Source organism: Giraffa tippelskirchi, chromosome 7 (genome assembly GCF_054371585.1).
Source record: "Giraffa tippelskirchi isolate mGirTip1 chromosome 7, T2T-mGirTip1v1.2.pri, whole genome shotgun sequence".
In the NCBI taxonomy this organism is placed as follows: Eukaryota; Metazoa; Chordata; class Mammalia; order Artiodactyla; family Giraffidae; genus Giraffa; species Giraffa tippelskirchi.
This window is the reverse complement of record NC_137281.1, coordinates 63,969,551-63,983,727: the sequence shown is the minus strand read 5'-3', so window position 1 is coordinate 63,983,727 and position 14,177 is coordinate 63,969,551. Positions and strand designations below refer to the sequence as shown.

The 14,177-nt window shown below is 54.8% G+C and overlaps 2 protein-coding genes across 3 annotated transcripts; both read left to right on the top strand.

Moving 5' to 3' along the window:
- The first annotated feature begins 51 nt into the window (after window positions 1-51).
- LOC145513926 (uncharacterized) lies at window positions 52-5,115 on the top strand. The gene is made up of 3 exons (XM_081510978.1): window positions 52-3,498; window positions 3,898-4,210; window positions 4,461-5,115. Exons 1-3 carry the CDS (start codon window positions 3,262-3,264, stop codon window positions 5,087-5,089), a joined length of 1,179 nt encoding a protein of 392 aa, XP_081367104.1. The 5' UTR covers window positions 52-3,261; the 3' UTR covers window positions 5,090-5,115.
- Window positions 5,116-7,686: 2,571 nt separating this feature from the next.
- On the top strand, window positions 7,687-12,751 carry LOC145513928 (uncharacterized). Of its 2 annotated transcripts, none has more exons than XM_081510982.1 (3): window positions 7,687-11,136; window positions 11,536-11,848; window positions 12,156-12,751. In XM_081510982.1, exons 1-3 carry the CDS (start codon window positions 10,900-10,902, stop codon window positions 12,725-12,727), a joined length of 1,122 nt encoding a protein of 373 aa, XP_081367108.1. In that variant the 5' UTR covers window positions 7,687-10,899; the 3' UTR covers window positions 12,728-12,751. The 2 variants fall into 2 exon arrangements, with proteins under 2 accessions (XP_081367108.1, XP_081367107.1); XM_081510981.1 differs by having other exon boundaries at window positions 12,099-12,751.
- The last annotated feature ends 1,426 nt before the right edge of the window (window positions 12,752-14,177 follow it).

Sequence of the window (14,177 nt, the reverse complement as noted above, 5' to 3'; positions counted from 1 at the left end):
CTGCTCAAGGAAGCTACTAAATAAACTTTCAGAAAAGTTAAGTCGTTTTTTTTTTTTTTTAATAGGGTGACGGAGAGCTATACCTTTCCCATCTATGTGAATTTAGGTTTAAACTAGATTTCCCTTGGCTATTATATAAGACAAAAAACCCCACATCACCCCCTTTCACTCCCCCCACCCCCAAAAAGTGTTTTAGTCTATTGAGTTTTTGTGTCCTCAGTTGTGTCTGATTCACGGCAACTCACGAACTCTACACAGCCAGGCTCTTCCGTCCATGGAATTCAGGGCAATTTTTTTCTGTCACAGTAAATGCCCACCCTGGGTGATCCAAAGGCAAGGGCTCAGAGGCTCCTGAGAGAATAACTCCTTTCAGCTGAGCACAGAGCTGGCTCCTCACTGGGATGCCTGTGGCCTGGGGCTCCCAGAGGGGACAGCAGCACTCGCCCCACCGTGTGGTCACTGCTGCAAGTGCAGGCTGCTCCTCACTCCCCCTTGACAGTGTCCCTGAGGGCAGAACAGTGTGAATCTACTCAAGGTGGAAATGCAAACTCCGATGCAACCAAACTTCCCACAAGGTCTCCAAAACCACTCAGGAACAGGGAATTGGAAACTGCAGGGCATGACATGAATGGAGATGGAGACTTGACACCTTACACCGAGTTCACTTCCAGTTATCCCTAGACAAAGTTTCCATGAAAACTTGTCACAAATCTAGAAGAACAATGAGCAGAAACCGGACACGTGCTTTGAGTCTTCACACACAAAACTAAAAGGCAGTCCACAAAACAACCCAGAGAATACAGTGGACTTTGCAAAATCAAAGACATCTACCGTGGGAAAGACCTCATTACAAAAGCAAAAGACAGGTCATACATCGCGAGACGAATGAGTGGAAACACAAAGCTTCTCAAGGACGTGTCTCCAAACAGACAAAGAACACCAACACAACAAGCCTGTGAAAACTAGGGAAAGGTCTGAAGGGACGCCAGACTGAGGAAGACACACACAGAGTATCCCGGATGATGTCCAGCACTGAGGGCCTGAAGAAACAACAGTCTAGTTGCACTCCCTCAGGCCTGTGTGACCCTGGATGAGGCCTCTGTTTCCCGGTGGCTCTGAGAGATGGACAGGGAGGAAGGGGAAGAGAAATCACTTGCACTTCTAATACTCACAGCAAAGTCTTCCAATGAGAAGGGAATTATCACCCCCACTGACAATGCCATTCACTGAAGTGATACCCACGAGTCCATCTAACCCAGAAGGGAAGGAAGGACCTGTTCTCACAAAACGGCGAGAGATGGAAGAAAGAAGATCAAGCCCACACCAATCACTGGAAAGAGAAGCTGTGCTCAGGGCTTGAAAGAATTCCTATTGGGGAAATGATGTCACAGCCCCACAAGGCAATCCACAGCTTCGATGCTATTCCTCCCAAAATGCCAATGCATGTTCGCACCGAACAAAGAATTGCAAAAGGGGTTACGGAAACAGAAAAGAGCCTAAATTGTCAATACAATCCGACGAAAAAGCCCCGATACGGACGTCCAAGGTTGTGTGAAAGGAAATTAGACGACCAAACTAGGATCCTCAGGAGAGTATCGGAGAAGGCGATGGCGACCCACTCCAGTACTCTTGCCTGGAAAATGCCCTGGACGGAGGAGCCTGGTAGGCTGCAGGCCATGGGGTCGCGCAGAGTCAGACACGACTGAAGTGACTTAGCCGCAGCGGCAGCAGCAGGACAGTATGCTATTGGGAATACAACAACACACACAGATCCAGATCGATGGAATAAAGTTGAGGGTCCAGAAACAAACCCCGGCATCCAAGGTCAACTCATCTCTGACACAGAAGGGGAGAATATCCAAATGGGAACAAGAAAGCCTCTTCAATCAATGTCCATGGGAAAACCAGACAGCTACATCTGAAGAACGCTATTGGTTTTGATCTCACACCACCTCAATATCGGGGAAAAACCTCACCCTAAAGACTGATGTCATGAGATAGCTAGAAAGAAGCGTAGGTCAAAGGCTCCTTAACATCAGAGTCTCCTTGCCATTTGCTGGGCGGAGGTAGAAATGGGTCTCTTCAAGTAAGGGAAAGAGGGAAACCAAGTACACCAATGGGTTTCCATCCAATGGAACCTCTTCACAACAGAGAAGCTAAGCATTCACAAATGCAAAAGATAGGAAACGGAACATGAGAGACTCCTTGCAAGTGGTGTATCTGAGAAGGGGTTCATATGGAAAGAGACGAAGAATGCACAGCACTCAGATTCCAAGAAACACCACCACCACCCTTGACCCTTCCCCCATGACCAACTCCGACCTAAAGCCTTTCTCTCCCTCTAACCTATCCCTAAAACATAACCCTCATCTAATCATATACATGTGCATTCCTAGCATCCATCCATCCACACACGAGAGAGAAAGAGGAAGACACAGACTGAATCGAGAAAGGAAAAGAGAGGGACACAGCCAGAGAGAGACACGGAACCAAAGAGAGGAAAGGAGTCGATGGTCCAGACTTTTCATCAATCTGTCTCGAAGGTAGAAGCAATGACAGTGCCCATCCACCCCAGAAGGGGGAAACGGACGGAAGGTTTGGAGAGGAAAAGACAAGAACGCAGGGAGCCATTAGAAGCTCAGCCACCCGCAGAAGCCGAGCTGGGACACTTGAACAGAATCTCAATGGAAACAGAGGACCAGAAAGTTGGCTACTCTTTTCTATCAGAGAGGGAGACCTTCGAGTCTTCCTTTCGGTCCTCCAACTTGCATGCGGGGTCTCAAAACAGTCAGGAGGGGGAGTGCCTTTTCCTGGGTACCACGGCGCATCCAGGCCTCGTTCTGCCCCATTCTGTGCTGTGTCAGCCCTGGATGGAGTCTTTCTTTCTGAAGTCTCAGCGCACAAGCTCCACGTGATATCAGCCCCAGGTGGAAAGGCATGGAGCTGCTCGTAGGCCGACAGACCTAGGAAACAGATGGGAGAATGACCCCCACTCTGCAGAGGGAGAGACCGGGGAAACCCTGAGGGGCATATGCTTGTCCAGGGCCACACCACTTATGAGAAGAAGGAGCCTGGTCTGAGAGCAGCGGGGTCCTCGGAGCTCAGGCCCTGGCTGCACCCAGGCCTCCCCAGGGCTGTGGGCTGGGCTGTGTGGCTGTCACTGTGCCTGCACATGGCCTAAGGGGGGTGGTCGAGCAGTCAGAAACCCAGAGATTCCCTTGCGAAGTTTTGGGGAAGGGACCTCAGCACGAACCCCAGGAAATGATGTCACCTGCCGGCAACAGAACCCAACAGAACCCGCAACCCGGGTATCCAGGCCTCCAGAGCGGAGAGGAGCCCCCAGCCAGATCACTTGCTGCCAGGATGTTCTGCTGTTTGCCCCTGCCCAGAGGCCGGGGCCTCAGGAGAGCTCACAGGCAGTGTGCGTGGGCACCCTGTCGACGTTGGCTCAGGGCACCCCCGAGAGGCCTCTGGCCCTTTGCCCGGAGAAACAGAAAGGTAACACGGGGAGCCCCAGGCGGGGCCAGGCCACCTCTCCCATGCCACCCGGAAACAGCGGGTCCTTTGCCTGTGTGTGTGGATGCGGGTTTCTCGGGGTGTGTCTCCCTCAAGGAAGCCCAGGCGGATGTGGTGTCAGAAGCCTGCGGACAAGTTGTGTCCACACCCCAGGGGAGAGCAGGCTGGGTGGGATGGGGAGAGTGCGGGCAGCGCCGGCCGCCCAGGCTGACCTCACACCCTCAGGTGGGTCTCTTTCCTCCCGGGTGGGGATCTGAGCAGACACACGTCTCTGACCCTTCTGGGAAGAGAAGTTCGAGCAGGCAGAAGCAGCGGCTCCACTGGCCAGGCCCAGCTCGGAAAACTCCCAGCACGGCTGGCTGACGGTCACTGTCGTTGCAGAGCTTCCCACGTGATGAGGCCGAGGACGGGGACACCCCGTCCACCTCCCGGAGGGAGGGGTCGGAGCACCACCCCCCCGCCCGTGAGGCCCAGTGCAGGCTCCAGGTGAGCGTGCCCACGGAGGCATCAGCCCCACCGGGGGCGAAGCGGAGGCGGGGAAGGCCTGCTGCCGAGACACCGCCCAGGATACACCCGGCGGCCCAGTCTGAGGCTGCCACGGAGCTCAGCACACCCGGCTCCGACCCAGAGTCCCGAGAACCCCGGCCTCTGAGGCAGCAGGAGGACCTGGAGCCCAGCACGCCAGAGCACAGAGGTGAGGACGCTGGGGCTGGTGCACGGGAGTGTGTGGGGAGGGGGTGCTGAGCTACACACGGACGAGTCCCCGAAAGATGCTGCTGGGCCTGCAGCAAGCGCTGGCCTCACACCCCCACCCCCATCTTGCACACTTCAGTCCCAAAAGACATCCGACCCTGGGTATTCTTTGGGAATCTCTTGGAAGCTTTCTGTCCCGGGATACGCACATGCCAAGGCTGGCCTGTGGGCAAACTTTGCTTCTCCCCCAGCTCTAGCACTGGCCTCCAACTGGAACCAGGCTCTACTTCCCAGACCTGTCCCTACAGAGGTGGTGGCTCCAGGTGCAGGACCCAGGGATCCACCGAGGCCAGATGGAGAACCGAGACTTGCCCTCGCAGAGACACCAGGCCAGCTGGGTACTGGCCAGCACACCGGGCAGATCGGATCTCCGTGCCTGCAGGGCCCCCAGCCCCAGGCACTGATGTCCCACCCCCTCAGCCAGAACCTCCACCTCCACGTGCACCTGTACCTGCTCGGGCTTTGGCAGGAGAACCCGAGGCAGAGGAGGAGTCACCGCCTCGGCAGGGAGAGCCTGCCCTGGCTCCCGCGCAACACCCAGACGCCGACGATGACTCACTCGCCCCTGCAGGAAGAACGAGCCCCCGCTCTGGGCAGAGACCCAGAGCCCTTGCCGGAAACACCACGTCCAGGGGAGCGGTCGGCTCTGCAGCCTCCATCCCTGTCTGCTCACCGTGGACGCCGGCAACTCGGTCTGCCCCCAGGGGACATGGAGTTCCTTTCCCCTGAACTGCTTTGCATTTGGTTTGTTTCCACCTTTCTGGTGATGTTTTATTTTGTGTATGGTTTCCTGTATTTCTCTTGGTTAAGTTGGGATTAGTAAACTTTTTCATCATTGTTGCAATTTGGGAACACTGTTGTGTAACTCTGGTGATACTGTGTTACCATCCCAATTTGTAGTTTCAGACCCGTTCGATCTTTATGCCCCACCCCCCAACAAAGCCTGGATTCAAGGCAAGCACGCCCTGTTCATCCCTCCCCCCGATCCTGAACACAATTTCATCTTTTCTTTCTGCATTCCTTCCTATATTCTTGGTGTCCCCAATCAATGACTCTCAGTGAAATGACTGAAGGAGTTTTTTTCGGACTCTCCACCTACTGTAAGACTCCATTGGAGAGTTCTCATTTGTATGTCATTTGAGCTAGCCTTTGATAGCTGAAAGGACGGTGTACGTCCTTTCAAGATATCATGTGCCAAACGAAGCCCTTTTGGCAAATGCCATCATTATCTCCAGGCAGGCATTGCTGTTTGAAGGGTGACATCTCAGCCAGAAGGCAGAGGCTGAGCTCCTCTTGTTGCACCAGCTCCCAAAAGAAGCCAAGAAAGGGAGCTGGAACAACAAACCACCCCAACGCCCAGGAAAGTGTTCTTCACGACAGAAGGCTAGAAAATGACCCAACAACCTTGTGGCCCAGAACCCCTCTAAAAAATCACTGTTCCATAAAAAAGAGAAACACATGGGAAGTTCCAAGGAGAGGCAATGCCCATGGCCAGTGTACTTTAGAGACGGCCTGACCGCTCCGGGGAAGACACGCACCGACGGAACCCCTTGGGAAACAGCAGTGATAGTCCTCACCGTCGTAAGGTTTTCCTCTGGGGACAACCTGCCCTGGGCACCACATGAGGGAGCAGACCGGCTTCTCTTCCTCTGCCCCCACACCATTCACTCATGAAGGCAGCTCAGGTGTTCTCATGCCCTGCCTGCCTGCCTGCCTGCCTGGCTCATCCGTGAGCTGTGCCCACCTCCAGGGCAGGACTCCACCTTCTCCTCTCTGTGTACCGTGAATCTGCACACAGTGGGCTTTCAGAACCTTAGGAGACTTGAGCCATTCCCACTGGAGCCAGAACCCTCCCCAGGAAGGAAAACAGCTGTGGAGTCATTTTGGCCCCAGCACTGGTTCCCAAACCCTGGCGGCTCCTACAGCCTCTACGGTGTGAAGAGGGAGGTCCCTTTTGACAGAGCTTTCCGGCTGTCAGATCTAAGCTGTTGTTTCCCTGTCAGCTGTGTCTCTTCCGTTGCAGCCAGGTGGGCCACGCTGCTCCAAAGGAGCTCACAAGCTGAGTTGCAAGGGAGGTATTGAGAGGACAGGGATGGCTACAACGTGCTGCAAACTGAGTGAGGGTCCCCACAATCCTCAGCAAAGGTCTGTGGTGTGCAAGTGGGGAGTAGAGGGCCCCCAAGTTCCAAAGGAAGGGAGGTACTCGGGAGCTAAAGCCCTTGGCTGCTGTGGTAGCAGCTGCACATGGCAGCTCGTCCACAGTGCACTTCGAATGAGGTCATATGAGCGGGACTCTGGAAATGGCTCCGAAATCCAGAGAAAGGGGTCAGGGTATGTGGGAATCCGGCGGGGGTGGGGGGTGGATGAAGGAAGGTGTCCTTCCTCTCTCCAGTGCAATTTGGTTTGGTGAGTCTCAAAGCTACCAGATGGCACTTCCCAAGTCAGGCCCCCGCAGGAATCAGGGTGGGCTGCGTGCCTCGGCCCCTGCCACAGGGACAAGCCACACCACTGGCCTCCCTGAGCTCAAATGGCCGGATCTGGGGGTTCTGTCTGGGTGCACACCTCCTTGCTGTGGCCAAGTTCCCCCCTTCTCTGAGCACCAGCTTCATCCTCTCGAAGGAGGACATCGATTGCTACCTTGGCACGTTACTCTCTTCATCCTGTGAAGACTCATTAGGCTTATCCTACAATTACTAGCTGGCCCGAAGAGATATCTCCTGAATCCAGATTAAGCTGGAGTCTCCCAGGCTCATCTGACATGTCTTCCCTGAAGTCTGCCAAAACCCACACCCTTGCATTTCCAGGGACTCCCCTTAGCCAGCTGGGCAGAAAACCCAGCATGCTTCAAACAAGCTGACAGACAAGCGGGAGAGGACTCACGGGCAGACGGCCTCCCTCAGGTCTCGGGTGGAGCTCTGGGACCACAGCAGCAACGGGCCATCCCAGCCCCTGGGCTCAGCAGCGCCCTCATTCTCAGGCCGGCGGCTCTGCCCTGAGGGGAGCAGGAAGGTCACCAACTGCCGCAGGCGGACCTCAAGCCCCTCCCACTGCTGGAGCCTGACCTCCCCCGGCCCCACCCCTTCCCCTACCCCAGCAGGACGAGAGCTCGTCTTCCCCTGGCTTCCAACGTGAGGCCCGGCCCTGGGCCCCGATTGGGCACTGCCCCAGTCCGGAGCCAATCACAGTGGCCAGGGAGGTGGAACGCACCGATTGGCCAGGGCCAGGTCATGTGACCATGCTCCCCAGGAAACTCAAATATTACCAAGATTCCCTAACAAACCAATGAACAAAATTATCCAGTAAACGCAAACCGTACTTTTTAATGAGGCCAATGTCACAGAAAAAAAAAAAATGCTTCACAATGAACTGCTCAAGGAAGCTACTAAATAAACTTTCAGAAAAGTTAAGTCGTTTTTTTTTTTTTTTTTTAATAGGGTGACGGAGAGCTATACCTTTCCCATCTATGTGAATTTAGGTTTAAACTAGATTTCCCTTGGCTATTATATAAGACAAAAAACCCCACATCACCCCCTTTCACTCCCCCCACCCCCAAAAAGTGTTTTAGTCTATTGAGTTTTTGTGTCCTCAGTTGTGTCTGATTCACGGCAACTCACGAACTCTACACAGCCAGGCTCTTCCGTCCATGGAATTCAGGGCAATTTTTTTCTGTCACAGTAAATGCCCACCCTGGGTGATCCAAAGGCAAGGGCTCAGAGGCTCCTGAGAGACTAACTCCTTTCAGCTGAGCACAGAGCTGGCTCCTCACTGGGATGCCTGTGGCCTGGGGCTCCCAGAGGGAACAGCAGCACTCGCCCCACCGTGTGGTCACTGCTGCAAGTGCAGGCTGCTCCTCACTCCCCCTTGACAGTGTCCCTGAGGGCAGAACAGTGTGAATCTACTCAAGGTGGAAATGCAAACTCCGATGCAACCAAACTTCCCACAAGGTCTCCAAAACCACTCAGGAACAGGGAATTGGAAACTGCAGGGCATGACATGAATGGAGATGGAGACTTGACACCTTACACCGAGTTCACTTCCAGTTATCCCTAGACAAAGTTTCCATGAAAACTTGTCACAAATCTAGAAGAACAATGAGCAGAAACCGGACACGTGCTTTGAGTCTTCACACACAAAACTAAAAGGCAGTCCACAAAACAACCCAGAGAATACAGTGGACTTTGCAAAATCAAAGACATCTACCGTGGGAAAGACCTCATTACAAAAGCAAAAGACAGGTCATACATCGCGAGACGAATGAGTGGAAACACAAAGCTTCTCAAGGACGTGTCTCCAAACAGACAAAGAACACCAACACAACAAGCCTGTGAAAACTAGGGAAAGGTCTGAAGGGACGCCAGACTGAGGAAGACACACACAGAGTATCCCGGATGATGTCCAGCACTGACGGCCTGAAGAAACAACAGTCTAGTTGCACTCCCTCAGGCCTGTGTGACCCTGGATGAGGCCTCTGTTTCCCGGTGGCTCTGAGAGATGGACAGGGAGGAAGGGGAAGAGAAATCACTTGCACTTCTAATACTCACAGCAAAGTCTTCCAATGAGAAGGGAATTATCACCCCCACTGACAATGCCATTCACTGAAGTGATACCCACGAGTCCATCTAACCCAGAAGGGAAGGAAGGACCTGTTCTCACAAAACGGCGAGAGATGGAAGAAAGAAGATCAAGCCCACACCAATCACTGGAAAGAGAAGCTGTGCTCAGGGCTTGAAAGAATTCCTATTGGGAAAATGATGTCACAGCCCCACAAGGCAATCCACAGCTTCGATGCTATTCCTCCCAAAATGCCAATGCATGTTCGCACCGAACAAAGAATTGCAAAAGGGGTTACGGAAACAGAAAAGAGCCTAAATTGTCAATACAATCCGACGAAAAAGCCCCGATACGGACGTCCAAGGTTGTGTGAAAGGAAATTAGACGACCAAACTAGGATCCTCAGGAGAGTATCGGAGAAGGCGATGGCGACCCACTCCAGTACTCTTGCCTGGAAAATGCCCTGGACGGAGGAGCCTGGTAGGCTGCAGGCCATGGGGTCGCGCAGAGTCAGACACGACTGAAGTGACTTAGCCGCAGCGGCAGCAGCAGGACAGTATGCTATTGGGAATACAACAACACACACAGATCCAGATCGATGGAATAAAGTTGAGGGTCCAGAAACAAGCCCCGGCATCCATGGTCAACTCATCTCTGACACAGAAGGGGAGAATATCCAAATGGGAACAAGAAAGCCTCTTCAATCAATGTCCATGGGAAAACCAGACAGCTACATCTGAAGAACGCTATTGGTTTTGATCTCACACCACCTCAATATCGGGGAAAAACCTCACCCTAAAGACTGATGTCATGAGATAGCTAGAAAGAAGCGTAGGTCAAAGGCTCCTTAACATCAGAGTCTCCTTGCCATTTGCTGGGCGGAGGTAGAAATGGGTCTCTTCAAGTAAGGGATAGAGGGAAACCAAGTACACCAATGGGTATCCATCCAATGGAACCTCTTCACAACAGAGAAGCTAAGCATTCACAAATGCAAAAGATAGGAAACGGAACATGAGAGACTCCTTGCAAGTGGTGTATCTGAGAAGGGGTTCATATGGAAAGAGACGAAGAATGCACAGCACTCAGATTCCAAGAAACACCACCACCACCCTTGACCCTTCCCCCATGACCAACTCCGACCTAAAGCCTTTCTCTCCCTCTAACCTATCCCTAAAACATAACCCTCATCTAATCATATACATGTGCATTCCTAGCATCCATCCATCCACACACGAGAGAGAAAGAGGAAGACACAGACTGAATCGAGAAAGGAAAAGAGAGGGACACAGCCAGAGAGAGACACGGAACCAAAGAGAGGAAAGGAGTCGATGGTCCAGACTTTTCATCAATCTGTCTCGAAGGTAGAAGCAATGACAGTGCCCATCCACCCCAGAAGGGGGAAACGGACGGAAGGTTTGGAGAGGAAAAGACAAGAACGCAGGGAGCCATTAGAAGCTCAGCCACCCGCAGAAGCCGAGCTGGGACACTTGAACAGAATCTCAATGGAAACAGAGGACCAGAAAGTTGGCTACTCTTTTCTATCAGAGAGGGAGACCTTCGAGTCTTCCTTTCGGTCCTCCAACTTGCATGCGGGGTCTCCAAACAGTCAGGAGGGCGAGTGCCTTTTCCTGGGTACCACGGCGCATCCAGGCCTCGTTCTGCCCCATTCTGTGCTGTGTCAGCCCTGGATGGAGTCTTTCTTTCTGAAGTCTCAGCGCACAAGCTCCACGTGATATCAGCCCCAGGTGGAAAGGCATGGAGCTGCTCGTAGGCCGACAGACCTAGGAAACAGATGGGAGAATGACCCCCACTCTGCAGAGGGAGAGACCGGGGAAACCCTGAGGGGCATATGCTTGTCCAGGGCCACACCACTTATGAGAAGAAGGAGCCTGGTCTGAGAGCAGCGGGGTCCTCGGAGCTCAGGCCCTGGCTGCACCCAGGCCTCCCCAGGGCTGTGGGCTGGGCTGTGTGGCTGTCACTGTGCCTGCACATGGCCTAAGGGGGGTGGTCGAGCAGTCAGAAACCCAGAGATTCCCTTGCGAAGTTTTGGGGAAGGGACCTCAGCACGAACCCCAGGAAATGATGTCACCTGCCGGCAACAGAACCCAACAGAACCCGCAACCCGGGTATCCAGGCCTCCAGAGCGGAGAGGAGCCCCCAGCCAGATCACTTGCTGCCAGGATGTTCTGCTGTTTGCCCCTGCCCAGAGGCCGGGGCCTCAGGAGAGCTCACAGGCAGTGTGCGTGGGCACCCTGTCGACGTTGGCTCAGGGCACCCCCGAGAGGCCTCTGGCCCTTTGCCCGGAGAAACAGAAAGGTAACACGGGGAGCCCCAGGCGGGGCCAGGCCACCTCTCCCATGCCACCCGGAAACACCGGGTCCTTTGCCTGTGTGTGTGGATGCGGGTTTCTCGGGGTGTGTCTCCCTCAAGGAAGCCCAGGCGGATGTGGGGTCAGAAGCCTGCGGACAAGTTGTGTCCACACCCCAGGGGAGAGCAGGCTGGGTGGGATGGGGAGAGTGCGGGCAGCGCCGGCCGCCCAGGCTGACCTCACACCCTCAGGTGGGTCTCTTTCCTCCCGGGTGGGGATCTGAGCAGACACACGTCTCTGACCCTTCTGGGAAGAGAAGTTCGAGCAGGCAGAAGCAGCGGCTCCACTGGCCAGGCCCAGCTCGGAAAACTCCCAGCACGGCTGGCTGACGGTCACTGTCGTTGCAGAGCTTCCCACGTGATGAGGCCGAGGACGGGGACACCCCGTCCACCTCCCGGAGGGAGGGGTCGGAGCACCACCCCCCCGCCCGTGAGGCCCAGTGCAGGCTCCAGGTGAGCGTGCCCACGGAGGCATCAGCCCCACCGGGGGCGAAGCGGAGGCGGGGAAGGCCTGCTGCCGAGACACCGCCCAGGATACACCCGGCGGCCCAGTCTGAGGCTGCCACGGAGCTCAGCACACCCGGCTCCGACCCAGAGTCCCGAGAACCCCGGCCTCTGAGGCAGCAGGAGGACCTGGAGCCCAGCACGCCAGAGCACAGAGGTGAGGACGCTGGGGCTGGTGCACGGGAGTGTGTGGGGAGGGGGTGCTGAGCTACACACGGACGAGTCCCCGAAAGATGCTGCTGGGCCTGCAGCAAGCGCTGGCCTCACACCCCCACCCCCATCTTGCACACTTCAGTCCCAAAAGACATCCGACCCTGGGTATTCTTTGGGAATCTCTTGGAAGCTTTCTGTCCCGGGATACGCACATGCCAAGGCTGGCCTGTGGGCAAACTTTGCTTCTCCCCCAGCTCTAGCACTGGCCTCCAACTGGAACCAGGCTCTACTTCCCAGACCTGTCCCTACAGAGGTGGTGGCTCCAGGTGCAGGACCCAGGGATCCACCGAGGCCAGATGGAGAACCGAGACTTGCCCTCGCAGAGACACCAGGCCAGCTGGGTACTGGCCAGCACACCGGGCAGATCGGATCTCCGTGCCTGCAGGGCCCCCAGCCCCAGGCACTGATGTCCCACCCCCTCAGCCAGAACCTCCACCTCCACGTGCACCTGTACCTGCTCGGGCTTTGGCAGGAGAACCCGAGGCAGAGGAGGAGTCACCGCCTCGGCAGGGAGAGCCTGCCCTGGCTCCCGCGCAACACCCAGACGCCGACGATGACTCACTCGCCCCTGCAGGAAGAACGAGCCCCCGCTCTGGGCAGAGACCCAGAGCCCTTGCCGGAAACACCACGTCCAGGGGAGCGGTCGGCTCTGCAGCCTCCATCCCTGTCTGCTCACCGTGGACGCCGGCAACTCGGTCTGCCCCCAGGGGACATGGAGTTCCTTTCCCCTGAACTGCTTTGCATTTGGTTTGTTTCCACCTTTCTGGTGATGTTTTATTTTGTGTATGGTTTCCTGTATTTCTCTTGGTTAAGTTGGGATTAGTAAACTTTTTCATCATTGTTGCAATTTGGGAACACTGTTGTGTAACTCTGGTGATACTGTGTTACCATCCCAATTTGTAGTTTCAGACCCGTTCGATCTTTATGCCCCACCCCCCAACAAAGCCTGGATTCAAGGCAAGCACGCCCTGTTCATCCCTCCCCCCGATCCTGAACACAATTTCATCTTTTCTTTCTGCATTCCTTCCTATATTCTTGGTGTCCCCAATCAATGACTCTCAGTGAAATGACTGAAGGAGTTTTTTTCGGACTCTCCACCTACTGTAAGACTCCATTGGAGAGTTCTCATTTGTATGTCATTTGAGCTAGCCTTTGATAGCTGAAAGGACGGTGTACGTCCTTTCAAGATATCATGTGCCAAACGAAGCCCTTTTGGCAAATGCCATCATTATCTCCAGGCAGGCATTGCTGTTTGAAGGGTGACATCTCAGCCAGAAGGCAGAGGCTGAGCTCCTCTTGTTGCACCAGCTCCCAAAAGAAGCCAAGAAAGGGAGCTGGAACAACAAACCACCCCAACGCCCAGGAAAGCGTTCTTCACGACAGATGGCTAGAAAATGACCCAACAACCTTGTGGCCCAGAACCCCTCTAAAAAATCACTGTTCCATAAAAAAGAGAAACACATGGGAAGTTCCAAGGAGAGGCAATGCCCATGGCCAGTGTACTTTAGAGACGGCCTGACCGCTCCGGGGAAGACACGCACCGACGGAACCCCTTGGGAAACAGCAGTGATAGTCCTCACCGTCGTAAGGGTTTCCTCTGGGGACAACCTGCCCTGGGCACCACATGAGGGAGCAGACCGGCTTCTCTTCCTCTGCCCCCACACCATTCACTCATGAAGGCAGCTCAGGTGTTCTCATGCCCTGCCTGCCTGCCTGCCTGCCTGGCTCATCCGTGAGCTGTGCCCACCTCCAGGGCAGGACTCCACCTTCTCCTCTCTGTGTACCGTGAATCTGCACACAGTGGGCTTTCAGAACCTTAGGAGACTTGAGCCATTCCCACTGGAGCCAGAACCCTCCCCAGGAAGGAAAACAGCTGTGGAGTCATTTTGGCCCCAGCACTGGTTCCCAAACCCTGGCGGCTCCTACAGCCTCTACGGTGTGAAGAGGGAGGTCCCTTTTGACAGAGCTTTCCGGCTGTCAGATCTAAGCTGTTGTTTCCCTGTCAGCTGTGTCTCTTCCGTTGCAGCCAGGTGGGCCACGCTGCTCCAAAGGAGCTCACAAGCTGAGTTGCAAGGGAGGTATTGAGAGGACAGGGATGGCTACAACGTGCTGCAAACTGAGTGAGGGTCCCCACAATCCTCAGCAAAGGTCTGTGGTGTGCAAGTGGGGAGTAGAGGGCCCCCAAGTTCCAAAGGAAGGGAGGTACTCGGGAGCTAAAGCCCTTGGCTGCTGTGGTAGCAGCTGCAGATGGCAGCTCGTCCACAGTGCACTTC

Bases quoted from the DNA above. Each gene is read 5' to 3' on its own strand.
- LOC145513926 (XM_081510978.1), top strand. From the start codon at position 3,262: ATGATGTCACCTGCCGGCAACAGAACCCAACAGAACCCGCAACCCGGG. The intron at 3,499-3,897 runs GTAACACGGGGA...CTGTCGTTGCAG, and splicing joins TTGCCCGGAGAAACAGAAAG to AGCTTCCCACGTGATGAGGC. The intron at 4,211-4,460 runs GTGAGGACGCTG...CTTCTCCCCCAG, and splicing joins CAGCACGCCAGAGCACAGAG to CTCTAGCACTGGCCTCCAAC.
- LOC145513928 (XM_081510981.1), top strand. From the start codon at position 10,900: ATGATGTCACCTGCCGGCAACAGAACCCAACAGAACCCGCAACCCGGG. The intron at 11,137-11,535 runs GTAACACGGGGA...CTGTCGTTGCAG, and splicing joins TTGCCCGGAGAAACAGAAAG to AGCTTCCCACGTGATGAGGC. The intron at 11,849-12,098 runs GTGAGGACGCTG...CTTCTCCCCCAG, and splicing joins CAGCACGCCAGAGCACAGAG to CTCTAGCACTGGCCTCCAAC.